General features: G+C 40.1%; 1 protein-coding gene across 2 annotated transcripts; it reads right to left on the minus strand.

Moving 5' to 3' along the window:
• Window positions 1-10,779: 10,779 nt before the first annotated feature.
• On the minus strand, window positions 10,780-13,154 carry LOC123407005 (reticulon-like protein B1). 2 transcript variants are annotated; one of them, XM_045100042.1, is made up of 6 exons: window positions 12,973-13,154; window positions 12,463-12,665; window positions 12,186-12,366; window positions 11,776-11,917; window positions 11,611-11,680; window positions 10,780-11,287 (listed from the first exon to the last, which is right to left on the minus strand). In XM_045100042.1, the coding sequence occupies exons 2-6, from the start codon at window positions 12,647-12,649 to the stop codon at window positions 11,124-11,126; spliced, it is 744 nt and encodes a 247-aa protein (XP_044955977.1). In that variant the 5' UTR covers window positions 12,650-12,665; window positions 12,973-13,154; the 3' UTR covers window positions 10,780-11,123. The 2 variants fall into 2 exon arrangements, with proteins under 2 accessions (XP_044955977.1, XP_044955970.1); XM_045100035.1 differs by having other exon boundaries at window positions 12,463-12,660; window positions 12,973-13,151.
• Between the last annotated feature and the right edge of the window lie 3,721 nt (window positions 13,155-16,875).

Consider the following 16,875-nt stretch of genomic DNA (forward strand, 5'->3'; position numbering starts at 1 on the left):
GATTTTGTTTCTACATTTTGTAGTTTTCTTTTATTTCTACATTTTGTAGTTCCCATATGTTGCAATGCTATGTAATAGATATATGTTGGAATTCTTAATCAGGAGTTTTCTCTCCGGAGATGTAATTAACAGTTCTTTTATGTAAATGTAAGAGTTGGTATTTTATGCCCATATGTTGCAATGCTATTCTATCTGACTCTATGACGCGGACGCGTAGTTAGTATTTTTTCTATCGCCCCATTTTCCCGTCATCATTATTTGTCCCCTCCCCTGTTTCCCACCTCGCCCTCGTTGCCTGCAGCGGCATCTCGTCCACCGCCACCAGCCAACGCCGCTGCCACTACAGGCACCGACCCTGCTGCCCCCACCGGCCACCGATGCGACCCTCATCATCCACCGGACCGTCCTCGCACATCCACACCCCCGCCCGTGCTCTGCTCCCTCCTCTGTTTCCCACCTCGCCCTCATCGCCTGCAGCGGCATCTCCTCCACCGCCACCAGCCAACGCCGCTGCCCCTAGAGGCCACCGACCCCGCTGCCCCCACCGGCCACCGACGTGATCCTCAACGGCCATCGCCGTGCTCGACCCGCCCCGCACCACCAGCTCGCCCCCCTTGGATCTACCACCCTACCGACGGCGAGCGGATCAGGCATCTCATTCCATCCGCACCATCGCCAAGGCTTGCCCCGTTGATTGAATCTGCCACATTACGTCGCCCGCCACTTTCTGGAGCTCCCCATCCCCAGTTTATAGGTACCGTGTATTTTTGTGCATTGTCCCAGATTTAGGATTTTTCTCATCTTTGCAACAAAATTTGTTGTCTAATTCATCCAGTAGACTAATTGTTTCCTATGTTCATTCGTGGACTAGCATTTCTTTTGAATATTTCATATGTGGTACCCGTGCTTCCTATCTATGCAATTTATATTTCAAATACATCCCAATATGCTTCCTGTGTCATATGTACACACACACTTGGCGGCAAATTTGTTATGTATTCTTTTTAAAAAAATCCCTTGCTTCCATTAAAGAGCACAACTGAACCATGTTGCATCTTAAATTGCATCACACACAGATGCTTCTGCATTGGCCACTTTCTGATTCGGTCGTTTAGAAAAATGCTTTCATAACAATGCCACCAGGATAAACATCCACTCAATGGAAGCAACTTACTAATGGGATGCCTGTGTCATGCTCCGTATCATCGTGTGGCCATTTTTTTGTGCTCCTGACATGAAACAATACATTTAGTTTTTTGTACTGTATTTTGCTGCCATGCCTATTACAACATACAAAAATTGCTAACTCATCACATCACTTTTTTCTCAGGTGACAATCAATAATGACTAAAAAAGATAAAGAGTTGCTCATGCTCTAGAGTCGATATGCGGCTGGCCGGTTACACGATCTTGTCATGGGTCTCGCCCCAGCAAGGAAAAACCTCATTCGTACCAAAAATTGGGGCAATCTCCTGGATATTAGCAAATTCTCAGCCCCCGAGGGACTCCTAGAATGGATCATTGACACGATTGACCCGAAGCTTGGTGAATTTCGGAACCCACGAAACAACACCAACATTCTATTCACTCCAGACATGGTTGAAAAGGTTCTCGGACTTCCTCATGGTACTAGGCCTATTGTTGTCATAAGCAAGCACGAAGAATCCCGTCACCGAGAATTCTACAAGACAAATTATGAACATGGTAGACGGGTGCCCATTCACTATGCTGCAACTATTCTAGAAAAACAAGCTGATCTACATGACGAGACCTTTTTTAGGACCTTCTTCCTAGTAGCATTGGCTACTCATTTGACACCAGGAACTGGAAACATGGTGTCTTTTGAGTACTTAAGCAGCCTTGAAGTTGCATCCGAGGTTTGCGAGTATGCATGGGGAGATCAAATTCTTAAAGATGTCATGACTGAGATCGATACATTCCAAAAGAAGAAGAAGAAAGCACAATTAGATAGATCTTTCAAAAAAATATGGGTAGACAGCTGCCTACCCTTGGTTGCGGTATACACACTAGCCTACGCACTTTTTATATCTCAATTTTTATATAGTTATTATTGTTTTTATTCACATTTTTTGATCGTACCTTTTATTTCATATTATATACATGAACCATCTTCACTTTCCTGAATCATCTATTTCGACGCATCACATAAATTGCTCACCTCCTAGAGCATCCCACGTAACAGATGATGACTTCAAATTTGTCATGCTACATGATAAAAGTAGATTGACCCTCAACGCAAATATTCATGGCGCGCGACCGGTAAGGCAATACAAATTTTGTTGCCCTCTATTCCAATGCGATACTACTTGATTAAGATAGATGCCAATCTTTTCCAATATGACGCTCACTGTTTCTCCATGTACATCTCCATATAAGAATTTGTAATCTTCATGTGTGCTAAATTGCTGCATTTTTTTTGCAGATCCGTGCACCCGAAAGCACACCATATGTCATCCAACTGTCAAACTACGATGAGCAACCTGCTACACAGCCATATATACAACAAACAGAAAATAATTCTACCAACCATCCACCACAGGTACCCACCGGTATTGTACTTATTTGTACCAAAGCTTTTTTGTGTAGCTTTTACTCATTGGGTATTCTAAACTTTTATGTAGACTGAAGAAAATCAAGACATGCATCACGAGGCCCCTAAATTTCCTATCAAGCATCCGGAGGTACAACGTTATCAAATTAGTTTCTGATAACCTACTAGTTCTATACACCAATGCATGTTTCTACCATCTTTTCTAAAGGTTGCCATTGTGTACTTTATGTGCTCCCATCTAACTTGAAAACATGAACATAATTTTTTTCTATACATCAACCCATGCTTCTAACATAATAAAAAATGTCTTCATGCTGTAATTTACATGCTTCCAGAATAATTGAACTGCACAATCATGTTTTCAAATCATTCACCCTTTCACATGCTTACATGCTTTCGTTCAGGAACTCCCGGCGTTCATACTTCCAATTATTGAAAGACACAAAGAAAAATGGGCACGGGATATCTCAAAAGCTACATCAAGACTTACTAAACTGCACGCCAAGCGCATGAACGAGTTTGCACAAGATTTCTTAGCGGCCACAAAAGATTATGATCCAGATCCAATAAATTATTCTTCGCCTCATAGGGTACTCCAGGATACACATACTGAACAACCTCAATCACCTGGTCCAAAAGAAACTCCCGACACAATGTTTTGGAAGGGAGCAACTGCATATGCCGATGAGGTGGAGAAAAGTGTTATAAAAACAGCTCAGAATAACCATGATGTAGCTTCAACATCCGCTCCTCGTGCGAACCAATCTACCAGTGAGGAAGAAACTAGACGGAGGATACCTGATTCTTACGAAGATCCGAGTTTCAGTATTCTACCCCCCGGTAAGACTTGCACCCAATTTTGCACCCAACCACCTCCGTCATCACATCGAGAGAAAGCTGTAGACGCTTTTACATCGCCTCCTGTCACAAAGCATTCCACCAGCGATGAAGAAACATTGCGGAGGGTCCTTGATTCTTATGAAGATCCGAGTTTCAGTCTTCTACCCCCGGTCAGACTTGGACCCAAGCTTTCACCAAACCACCTCCATCAACACATGAAAGCGAAATTGCAGACGCTTCTACAACTGTAGTACAAACCCCAGCTCCAGGTAAGTGCATCACATACCATATTACAATCTCATTCAGTTTCACTTATTTTTTCAATAACATCACTTGCACGTACCTCTGCTCATGCAGAACCTACAACCATGGCAACAGTGGATGCAAACCTGGCACACATAAGTCACAAATCATCCATAGTACATGCGCCAACACCAACATCCCCTACACAACTCACCCAGGTGCACCTTTTTCACTCCTCAAAAATGCATCCTCTAACCCCGTTCGCAGCTTCCATTAAACGCTCCCCACGTGTCCAACATTCTGTTTACATGCGTCTACTCAGGATAATACATCCGAAGGACCAAACAGGAGCCATAATGTCAATGAGGTACGGTTCCACCCTTTTACAACTCACTCTCACTCCTACTGCAAAATTCAGTCTACACCATTAACAATAAAATAATTGTACGACCTATCATCCATCCAGGGGCATCAACCCACCACCGGAGATGTCCTTCACACCATTGGCACACAAACTCAGGAAAAGAAGAATAGGAAGAAGAGAGCTTGTCTTTGAAAAACTGAGGACACAAGGCTGAAGAAAATCAAGGTTACAAGCTCTTTGATAGAACTGTACAACAAGTACATTACTGCCAGATGTTTGAAGCCTCCCAAAAAAATGATAAAAGGTTACATCTCTCAGCCTTTTCATTCTATCACATCCGTGCACTCACACCTTTCTATTAAGTTTATGTTTCACCTGCAAGCAACTCATGCTTCCTTGGTTGCCTATTAATGTTTTTGAACTTAAAAAAATGCTTCATCTCATTACGTTTGTTCGCAATCATCCTTGTACTAGGCCACCTTCCGTCGATTACGGCGGGTATCATATATCATATGAACACTCCTGAGACGCACTCAAGCCACGCTGGTGGGTTGACACCCATACAATGGAGGCCTACATTCGCCAATTCAACATTCAACAAACAATGGAAGCATGCAGCTCTGCCCTTCCTACCAAATACGCATTCTCACAATCCTTGACGGTAACAACCTTCGCAACACATCTCTTCTACTTCCATCTTCACTTATTTTAATGTTCTTTACATTTTATTTCACAACTTTCATCAGTCAAAACTAAGCGTGCGTGAGGACAAACTCGTTGCAACCAACTGCCTTCGTGAATTCAACAATGCCTACCAAGATGGCTCGCTCAAGTCAAAGGATTTGATACACTTTCACTCCATTAAACGCATGCTCATCACTTATAGCAATTTTTTGAAACTTCCAATTTGCACCGTATCATGTACAGACGCACAAGACATCCTTAATTTTACAACCTATGAGCACCTGGAAACAAATTCATACTCTTCATACCCATAATATTTTGCAGCTTTACTTCGCCATTCCCCACAAACAACATTGGACCCTATGCTACATCAACCTTCTTTACAAACAGATCAACATATTCGATTCAGACAAGAAGCTGAAAAATGATGAAGTGTACGAGTTGTCCAACAATCTGGTTAGCACTCTCCTAAACTAACGTAACTAATTACTGTATCATGTTTTCTGGTGATGTGTCAATTACATTTTGCATCCCTGTTTTTTGAGGTTACCAATTTTGTGACACTAGCCGTGCATGCCAAAGCATTCACAAAGTTAGATTTCATGAAGTTCACGTGTTTCAACCCCCCTGACTGTCCCCAACAGAAAACGCAGTAAGTTTATACAATTTTTTTACCGCAAGTCGGCGATGAAGAAAATCACACTATGTATGATGCTTTTCTTCTGTATTTTGCCAGCTTCGATTGTGGAATATTCACAATGCTCTTCATGAAGCAATGGGATGGGAAGAACATGGCCCACTTTTCCAAGGTATTACCTCTTAAACCAAGCTAATACCCACGCGTTAATTCCATGCATCTATCATCACTCTTAAAAGTTTCCATCAATCATGTTTGTGTTTCACTTCTGCCTTTTCCAGTGCACCAGGCTAAACAAGTGCATGCTTCATTGTTCTAACCACTCACCCGACTTCTATCCGCAGGATACCTATGACCATCGGGCAATTATCACCGAACTAATCATAACTTCGCAGCTGAACAACCAAGATCCAACCTGGGTACTGAAGACCAAATGAGAAACCTTCATAGTCGCGATCAAGCAAATAAATATCCCTCCTAGAGAATCATGCCTACGAGCATACAACAGAATAAACAATCGCGCTTGTGCAAACTATGTGCTTCGAAGTTTCTTTTTTACTTCTAGGTAGTTGTTTTATTAGACAATACAACTCTGTTAGCAACTGATGATGCTATTTGTGTCCTTAACTGGTACTATTTGTACTCAACCATGAGTTTTCAAGCTGCACGTTTCAGAGCACATTTTTTGCGCTTCACGATGCTGTTGTCGTCTACGTACTACCAACATTAAAAACAAAGTGTTCGTTAGTTTTTACTCCACACGAATAATACCCCGCGCACGTAAAATTGCCATGCTCCTATATCGTACTACTTTTGTTTCCACTACAAATTGTGGTTGCTTCTTGCAAAACTTCACTCACCTGAACACATATACTTACATGAATTGCGCAACCATCTTACATGAAGTCTGCTTCATAAATCTTTATGCTTCCAGCGTGTTGCTACTAAACTTTGAGAACTTCAAATACCAGAACTATCTTCACAAAATTTGTGAAGTAGAATGCTACATATTATTTTGCATTACCAAACTAAAATTCACATTCATCATAGTTTCCACCAAACATAACTTAGACTTAACCTCAATCAAATCCATATCGCTTACAAACCATAAAGGTCTAAATTATTTTATGCAATCTCAGCAACTTATTACACCACATCACAGTACGTAGTAACCTTCGAAAAAAAATGATTTACAGTGTCAACTCCGTCTGTTGTCTAAGTTTTTCAGCTTCAAACTTATGCCTCTGTCTCTCAAGCGCTAGATACGGGCAATTTCTCTTGTCGTGCCAATCCTCCTTATAGTAAGAACACACACCTTTCTTCTTTCCTTTTTGTTTCGCCTTCTCCTGCCTTAGCTCCACCAGTGGTTTCCTCCTTTTCTCTTTATCTTTTGGTCTACCTTTTCTGGCAACTTTTGGTGGATTCTTCACATTGCTGCTTCCTACTACTTCCACTTCAGTACGTGTTGCTGGGTCTGGGTCTGGCAAACCACCTGATAACCTCCACTTCCATATTAGCTTGCTTAGCTAATCCACTTCACCAACAACAATCTTGTACGTCTACGGATCAAAACATGCATCTGAAGCAAGGGTACACATCAGGATGCACAGGTCATTGTACCTCAGAGTATTTGTTCCCGAAACATCTGAACCTACAGTTCTGCTTCTGGCAGGTCTAATTGTTGCTTCCTCGGACCATCTATACAACATGTATTGCTCAGGTATTTCTTGCACATTAGTATGCACCATTACCTTTAAAATGTGATGACACAAGATCCCATTCATGTGGAATCTGTTGCATGAGCACTCATACGACATGTCATCTGGGTCGATAAGAACCACACGTATTTTAGAGGAATTAGGATTGCAACATCGAAGCTCAAACTTAAACCGATTACCTTCAACCGGATTAATCATCAATGCTGTTGTCTCCTCCATCATTTCCTTAACCTTTCCAAAGGCATACCTGGTATAGAACTTTGATGCTTTCTCCTCTATCTTGTATCTAGCGGAAAAAATACCTAAGTTTTCAACCGGATACAGAAGCATAATAACAACATATAAGAAGCAATCTTATGCTTCACATGGTGCAAATTATATCAACATAGATTATGAATACTACTACGTTTCATACCTTGACCATAGCGGAGCAACTGTAGCCTCACCAAGGAAACAAGCATTGTCCTCCCGGTCAAGCCTAATTTCCTGGATGTACTCGTACTGCTTCAAAAACTGCCACACCGAGTCATGAGGGTGCACAAGCTTCTTGAAGAATGAGTTCAAGCCTTCCGACCTGCCAGTCGTGCCTGTGAAGGGAAAGAAGTTTCTTTTGAAGTACGCCGGTGCCCAAGTGTGTCTGCACTCCCACATGTTAATCGGATGTGGGTGATCAACAAGCTCATGCTTCAACACCATCCGCTGCCATGCTTCCTCAAATTCTTCTACACTGTTTGTCCCATTCACACAGTAATAGAATTCTTCCTCAAAATCTGCTCTTGTCCTGAACAACATATTCAGTTTTTTCCTTCGCTATCTTCAGCACGTGCCACTTACAACATCTTTGTACTATACCAGGAAAAACCATACTAATAGCTTTTGACATGGCTTGGTCTTGATCTGTCATTATACACACTGGGGGGTCATGACCCATTGCATCCATCCACTTCTCAAAAACCCACTTGAATGTCTCAATTTTTTCATCTGGAAGCAACGCGCATCCCAACATTATGGTTTGCATGTGGTTGTTTATCCCAACGATTGGTGCAAACGGCATATCATACCTGTTCGTACAAAACGTAGTGTCAAAGAACACACAATCTTTGAATTTTTTGTATGCCTCTCGGGTCCTTCCATCAACCCAGAATAGTGCTCTCACTGCTTTATTCTCATCTTCCAGCTTCGCATAAAAGAAACGTGGACTCTCAGCGTGAAGCTTCTCAAAATACTCCATCGTTTTCGCCATATCATTCAAAGACACCTCATTTCTCAACTAGTTTGAATGATTGCAACATCTTTGTCAGTGTACGGTAGGTTACCAAGTTCCCCATGCAAATCTCCAAGCGTAGCCATGATCAACGCTGTTGGTACGTTCCGATTATGCAATGTCTTCAGAAACATGTAGTCCTCATACGGTACCTTCCTATGAGATCTATAAAACCTTTTCCATTCCCCCAACTCATCATTGGGTGTGTATGTTGCTCCTCAAAAATAGTTACTTCCCATTTTCCATCCCTCAACACCACTGCCAGCCGTGCTCTGCATCCTTGCCTATTCACCTTGTTTCTCTGTCGCTGTGGTGCAAACTTTTTATTGCCAAAATCTGGTTCCTTATGTGATGCAGTGACATTTTCTTCTACTGCTTCATACCATTCAGGATCACACACAAGTTGTTTTCCTCCTTCTTATGTTTTCACCCCTCCTGCATGAACACATTCAAACTCTCTCCTGATTTTGTGGTTACACCCCTTCTTCCGAGTCCTCTTAGTGTAACACATCCTAGTGCCAAAACCCAGCTTCTTAGCATAGCTATTATACACCCTTTGTGCTTCCTCGATGGTGTCAAAGACTAATCCAACATATGGCGCAACTCGTCGAGGAGTTGTTGCATCATCAGCAAATGGAATGTATGTGTCCCCTTCAATGTCCTCCATGATTTCATCCTACAATTAATTTTTTTATTATCACCATTGCACACATGAAATCCTAGAGCAAAAATAATGGGACCAAGTTGAACATATCTGAACACAGACCATATCTGAATATATCTGAACATATACGGTGCTACCAAACCACAACATATTCTGAACACAGACCATGACAATACAATCTAAGCTTCCAGCATCAAATTAATTGTATCGAAGGGCAACAAATCGTGCTTCTAACTACATGCTCTCACATTTATCCTACGTATTCATCAAGAATCCGTGATGGTGTGTTAAAAAACAGCCAAATAATGCATCGGTCGAACAACATACATCAGAACTACAACAAACATCCAAAAAAGGAAAGCTAAAACCTTCGAATATGTATCAAGTTGTTCATATTACCTCCTCATCTCCAATATTAAGCACGGGAGGATTAATGTACGGCGGATTACTCGAAGCCGCAACACCCCAAACGCCTTGTGAACCTGTGCTATTACACGATCCATGCCGCTAGATTGGATCTGGAATCCCCCTATACTCAATATCACGTCTTAGGTGCGCCATTTTTGCAGATTCTCGTCTCTCGATGCAAGCATTCGCACCAGAAATCTGAGTGGAAAAGACACAGGCGAGGAACTTGTCTCCCGCGGGAGGAAGGCGTATGTCCAGGGCGTCCGTTCAGGGTCATTTATTGCGTACATACAAGCGCTTAATTATAGCTATTAAAACCGTCTCCAACGGGACATCATATCTAATCTGATGGATCCCATGGCTCTGATCCGACGACGCATACGTAGTTTGATGGATGCTACATGCGTGTAGTCTGATGGCTAGCGCCGCCCTTTATCTTAAGAATTATTGGAAGTTAATAAATGGGTTTGGCCTAGTAATTCCAACAACACTCCATCAGATCCGAGGCACACCGTTTTTGCTAACTGTTCCAAAAATGTTTATATGGTACCTTTTTTTAGTGAAGACTGGTATTTCACCCAGGAGTCCACGACACTTCCTTCTACAACTTGAACAACGGAATGCACATTTAACGACAAGTTTTGTGCAAGGGAGTTTCAACTTTCACTTTCATGCAATGCCTTGACTTATACTAGGCTACCGAAAGGCTTTTCCGCAGGTGGCGCTTATGCGTCAAACTCTGGGACCTTTTCGTGAGTTTACTGAAGAGCACCGAATTCTCATAGGCTGCGATAATTTAACAGTCGAAATCATATAAGTATGTTTTTATGCTTATTTGTGTGACTTTACATAAATAAGACACTTAAAACGCATTGAAAATAAAAATCAACTTGCCACGCAGACCCATCGGAGTGGGAGGCGCCGAGTTGGTGACCATCAGCCTCACAGTTTTTGCCGACCAGATCGCCGCGTACCCAGTGTTTCTTTTCCTTTGAAAAGGAGGTTAAAACTCTGGGCTCTGCATGTTGTGATGCACACAACTTTTTTTATTAATTATTAAGCGAAGTACTAAACAAATGTAATCAGCGCCAAACCACTACAATATGTGAAATAAAACCTGCAACCAAATTTACTTCTACAACAACACATCCAAGAGGAAATAATTTCATGCTGCACGAACTGGGAATCATGGCATTACCTTACTGCTCAAAATTAGGCAGAAAATAAATTCAGATCAACGTGTTCAATTAAACTGATGTTCCAACTCCCATGTTTGATGAACACCTAAAGTCTGAGCAAGAGCAACATATAACTATAGTAGGCACGGAGCACAGAATATTAATCAGTTAGGAACATTAGGTTCCAAAATGAATAGTAATCAGAACTTCAGAATGGCCTAAATGGTTCCGTAGCATATAAAGTATAAAATCATACATACATAGAAAATTGTTGTAGAAATTAGTATGACATATGTATCTTGTGACCAAACAAATATGAAACTGAAACTGACAAGCAGAGGCAACTACTTCGTGTGATCATCGACAACGTTCTGTTCTATGGCTTGGAAAAGACAAATTTCCGATGCTTAAGAGTCGGCATAATATGAATATAATGCCATCTAAAAGGTTGCTAGGTGATGGCAGCAGAGGTAACCAAATGAGACTATTTGGTTAATGTGCTGAGCTGCAGATGAAATGATAGAGGTGTCGAACGCTTCAAAGCATCAGTTTCAGTGCTGTTTCTTGTCGGCTAACATCGGTATCTTTGACAGAACCTTCTCATCGAACACCACATATTGCTTCTTGATCTCGATCAGGGCCTTCTCACCCACAACATCGACTTCATCTTCATATTTCTCATAGAGCATGGGGAGTGTGTATGCCATCAGGAAAACTGCAGACAGGAGCCAAATTCAGAATGATAAGACAGAACAGTGTTTGGACTCGTTTGCTTTATTTTCAGTACTTCTCTACACTTATCATTTTGGATTCAAGTAAGCAAACAGTCTGTCAGCACAAAATTAAAGTTCTTCAGTTTTATAAAAGTAAATGTAATGATATGCATAGGCAGAAGACGGTGGAATCACCATTTATTTTTTGTTTTCAAAGTATCATTCAGGTTAACTAGAATAACATACATGAGACGCTTTCAGAAGACAGTAAGACAGACAAATTAATTTGTAGTGAAAGCAAATGGGGTAGTAGAAAGGGGATTACGGGTGTAAGACAGAGTCAGGAAGCTGAAGCAGCCCCCGATTATAGAAATGAACCAGAGGACTCCAATTGACTGCGAGAGAATTGTGCCGGTATGAGAACACTGCATCAAATAAGTTGCACCAGAAGAAAGGTAACAGAAAGAACAGATGGCGCAACTCAACTTACCGTCAGGTATGTTTTAAGGTCTTTTCCGGAAGCAACATTTTGCAAGGTCAGGAAAGCCTCATTGATTTCTTTCCTCAGAACATGAGCTATCATCAGGCATTGGGTTTCAGATAAAATGACCTCCGGGAGCTTTGGAGGAGACCTGCGAATCCCAAGGTGTTATGTATCTCCTTAAAAAACACACACATCTATACTGTATATAATCTAACGGCCAAAGAATGAAGGTGAATCTAACGGCATATCTAGTTCACTCGTAAAACTAGTACTCCCTCAACATTGTACTACGTTGTTGATATGGATCGGAGGGAGTAATTATCTTTTACAACGGGAAAAGATGCTCTATGCTAAAAGAAAGCACACAGAAGAGGATAGTAGAGGATGAGGAAGAGCAAAGAAGCAGTGGACGAGACCTGTTGATGAAGGACGCAGCGTTGGACCAGACGAAGCTGACGGTGAGGAAGACGATGAGCAAGTGGCAGAGGAAGGTGAGGAGGTGGTAGCCGATGCCCTCGAACAGCAACCATATGACGGTCACCCCCGCGAGGATGCTCCCGGACGTCTGCTTGTCCCTCCACATCACAAGATCAGCAGCTGAACAAAACGGAAGACAGTAGTAATTATTATTAGGCGTCCGTTTCATCGATCGGTTTTCACAGGGATTTTTCTCCATTGTTGTACCGTACGTACCTTTGCCTCCGCCAAGGACGTGGTGAAGCGGATGCTTCCTGCCAAACAGGTGCTTCTTCTTGGATTTATGAGACTTCTTGTCGTCGTCGGAGTCCGAGGAGGAGGACGATGAATCCTTCTTGAACTCATGGATCTTGTCGCTGATCTTTTCCAGGAGCGACCCGTGCTCCTCGCTTTCGGACATCATCCCCTCCCGGCCTGACCTTCGTCGCAGAAACACAGCAAAGGCCAAGACATCATCACAGAGGCTAATGAATCGCATCCAACAACCCAAGCGCCGAGGTCAGCACAATTCGACAAAGATTATCACGCACGATTCCACAATGACATCTACAACACGCATCATCTACATTCGTCGTTGTGACGAGATCGATATTCTTCATTAGATGAACACAAAATCTATGACAAATGGAGGGAGATCATGCAAGAACCTGCTCGATCGGCCTAGGAAACCCAAAGATCAAGGATAGTACATGGAGGAAGGAAATCAGATCGATGCTGGGCACTTACAGCGAGACGACCGGCGATTTATTTACCCTCCCTTGTTCTTGCCGTGCGGTTATAATTTATTCTTGGTTTTACCCCCCTCCCCTGGCTCCTCTATCTCTCGGTAACTCTTCCTTTTTTTCCTTGTCCGTTTTGCTTCGGGAGAAAACCGAAATGGGAGGGATGACGCTGCAGATATAAACGGTCGGGAGCCAAAGGCGGGGACGCTATTTAACGCCTCGATCGCCCAGTTAAATAGGACGATTAGCCGTGGACGGGGGCCCGCGGGGCTCGGGAAAACTACTCGTGTGGTAGTGAACCTCGCATCGCATGCGTCGTTGCCTCGTTGGGTCGGGACGTAGGCATGTGTGTGGCCGTCCAGGTTAACAGGAATTGTCTTAAGATCATTTAGAGCCGGACATTGTAAATATGACCTCATAAACGTCCGCGACGCGTCCGATCAATGATTAGACGTGTCCTCATATTTTTCCGTCCGCGCAGCCATACTTCTCATTTTTTCTTCATATGTTCGATCACTTACACGTGATTGATGAAGAGAAAGAGAGAGATGAAAAAGAATGAAAAAAGAAAAGAAAAAGATGATCCGGGGTGAGGCCATGTCCTATGTGACGGACTGACCGGACGCGACCGGACACGTCTGTGAGCCCTCATATCCTTTCCATATTTAAGATGAATATGAGGGTCCGCGGAATATCCCGAACGTACAGGGATGATATAGGGATGATATGAGCAATCTGGTTGGATCACTTTTTTTTCTTTTCTCTCTTGTTCGATCATTGACCATGTGCATCCATAAACGTATGAGGGCTCATTTAAAGCGTCTGGCTGAAGATTTCTTTTAGGCAAGTCTGGTTGTAGATGATGTAAGAGCATCTACGATGGCGGACGGGAGCTCCTACCTGCTGCCCATTACGGCAGGGATTCCTGCGCCGCACAGGGCGAGTGCCCCGACTGCGTCGGCCCTGTTTTGTTTCTTTTTTTCTGTTACGTTTTTTCTTTTCTGTTTATTTTCTTTATTTGTTTGTTTTTCTTTCCTTTTTCCTTTTCTTTTTGTATTTGAAGTAAATTTTTTTTTGAATTTGAAGAACAATTTTTGAAAATCGTGAACAAATTTAGAAGCGTGATTTTTTAAAAGCACAAACATTTTCTGAATCTTAAGAACAAAATTTTGAAAAGGAGAAAAATTTTGAAAAACCCCAAACAAATTTGGAAGCGCGGATTTTTTTAATGCACAAACATTTTTTGAATTTTGAGAACAAATTTTGAAACCGAGAACAATTTTCAAAAAACACGAACAAATTTGGAAGCGTGAACAATGTTTTAAAGCACGAACATTTTTTGAATCTTGAGAAAAAAATTGAAATGGAGAATTTTTGGAAAAAACCCGAACAAACTTGCAAGTGCAAACAAATTTTTAAAGCATGAACAGTTTTTAAATTCTGAGAACAAATTTTGAAATCGAGAACAGTTATGAAAAATCCTGAACAAATTTGGAAGCGTGAACAATATTTTAAAGCACACACATTTTTTAAATCTTGAGAAATTTTTTTTGCAACGGAGAACAATTTTAAAAAAACCCGAACAAATTTGGAAGAACGATTTTTTTTAAACACAAGAACAAAGTTTAAAACTGAGAATTTTTTTGAAAAGTCCTTAACAAATTTGGAAGCGCGAACAATTTTTTAATCCACATACATATGTTGATTCTTGAGAACAAATTTTTGAAATGGAGAAACTTAAAAAATGAACAAATTTGAAAGTGCTAACAATTTTTTAGAACACAAACAGTTTTTTGAATATTTAGAACAAATTTTGAAAATAAGAACAAAATTGAGAATCCCTGAAATTTTTTGAAAGCACGAACATTTAGTTAGTCTTGAGAACAAAATTTTAAAACGGGAACAATTTTGAAGAAAACCCAAACATGTTTGGAAGCGCGAACAAGTTTTTAAATTAGGAACATTTTCTGAAACTTAAGAACAAAATTTAAACCGAAAACAAATTTTGAAAAGAAGAACAATTTTTAGAAAATACAGAACATTTTTTTTAAATCAAGAACAGGAAGACAGTGGTAATACAGAACATTTTTTTGAAGACAGTAGTAATTTTGAACCTCGCATTGCATGCGTCGTTGCCTCGTTGGGTCGGGACGTAGACGTGTGTGTGGCCGTCCATGTAAACAGGAATTGTCTCTAGAACATCTATAACCGAACGAAATCACTAATAAGCGAGTACTTATTTTAAAGATCACTTAAACTTCTAGGTCGCGACAAGTGGCGCATTGCATGCGTGCCACTTGTAGTAATCTGGGTTTTCTTTTTTTCGTAGATTTGTTTTTTCAAAACCTTTTATCTTTTGAATGTACTTGTCTAAAGAATTGAACGAGATAGTTTTGAAAAATTGTTGACCCAGTCAAAATCGATGACCAAATTTTAATTGAAGTTTTGAAGATCTAAATTGAATGTGGCTCTTTAAAACTAAGGAGTATGCTGTTACAGAAGTGTAACTAAAATTATTAAATGAAAGAGGTTTGAAAAATTCTTGACCAGATCAAAATCGGGTGTCACAATGTCAATTGAAGATCTCAATTGAATGTGGGCTCTCTACTTATAAGGAGATTAGTGTCATAGTGTATTACCCGCATCATCATATTTACTGTAGCATGCAGATTTTTCAATTATGCATACATTTAAAAAAACACGAACATTATTTTTGGAAAATTTCAGGTTTCGAAATAGTTTTTGAATTAGACAAAAAGAAGTTAGAATTACAAGGATTTTTTGAAATTCTGAGAACATTTTTGAGAAACAAGAACAGCTTGTTATCATGATTTTTTAAAATTTCCAACATTTTTTTAAACGTTTTGAACTTTTTTTGGAAAAAGTGAACAAAAGTTGAAATATACTCCCTCCATCTGGAAATACTTGTCCTAGAAATGTATATAATGGATGTATCTATAACTAAAATAAGTCTAGATACATTCATCTCTAGAACAAGTATTTCCGGACGGAGGGAGTAGAATGTTATAGAAACTAGTGAACAATTATACGAACCAAACATTTTTTGAATATCTCAACATAGTTTGAAAAGGGGAGCAATTTTGAAAATTCTTAACATTTTATTAAAACACGACCATAATTTGAAAATCCTGATTTTTGGGAAAAAGTGAATAATATTTAAAATGCTGAACATTTATTAAAAGGCGAACAAAAGTTGAAATCCTGATTAGTTTTTTAAAAAGTGAATAATTTGCAAAATAGCGATATTTTTCTAAAACATAAATAAAAAATGAAATTCCCAATCTTTTTTAAAAAACATTTTTTGTAAAATTCTGAACATCTTTTCAAAACATGAACAAAATTTGAAATTCCCAAACACTTTCTGAATAGAAGGGAACAAAATTTTAATAATTTCTCAAAACATGAACAAGATTTGAAATTCCTGAATATTTTTTGAATAGAAGGGAACATAATATGAAAATTTGAACAATTTTTCAAAACATGGACAAAATTTGGAATTCCCGAAAATAATTCAGTAGATGGGGACATAATATGGAAATTTGAACAATTTTTCAAAACATGAACAAAATTTGAAATTACTGATTATTTTTTAAATAGAAGGAAACATAATTTAAAATTTTGAATATGTTCTGAAAATTTGAACCTTTTAAAAAAATTATTTCTAAAAATTGGAAAAGAAACGAAAAAAAGTTTCCTGAAAAGAAAGAGATAACAAAAACAGAAAAAGAAAATCATAAAATAAAATATAAAAAAGCAATGAAATTTGAAGAAAGCAATAAAAGAAACAACAAGAAAAAGAAGAAATAAAAAACCAGACTTAGACCGGTTGGGAAGTTTCTATAAAAATCGCAAAACTGGGATGAGTAAAATATGCAATGAACCGGTC

This window comes from Hordeum vulgare, chromosome 1H (genome assembly GCF_904849725.1).
Source record: "Hordeum vulgare subsp. vulgare chromosome 1H, MorexV3_pseudomolecules_assembly, whole genome shotgun sequence".
In the NCBI taxonomy this organism is placed as follows: domain Eukaryota; kingdom Viridiplantae; phylum Streptophyta; class Magnoliopsida; order Poales; family Poaceae; genus Hordeum; species Hordeum vulgare.

Coding starts and splice junctions, on each gene's coding strand:
- LOC123407005 (XM_045100042.1), bottom strand. CDS start 12,649: ATGATGTCCGAAAGCGAGGAGCACGGGTCGCTCCTGGAAAAGATCAGC. Junction 11,681..11,775: donor ACCTTAAAACATACCTGACG/GTAAGTTGAGTT, acceptor ATTCTCTCGCAG/TCAATTGGAGTCCTCTGGTT. Junction 11,288..11,610: donor CCTGACTCTGTCTTACACCC/GTAATCCCCTTT, acceptor TCCTGTCTGCAG/TTTTCCTGATGGCATACACA.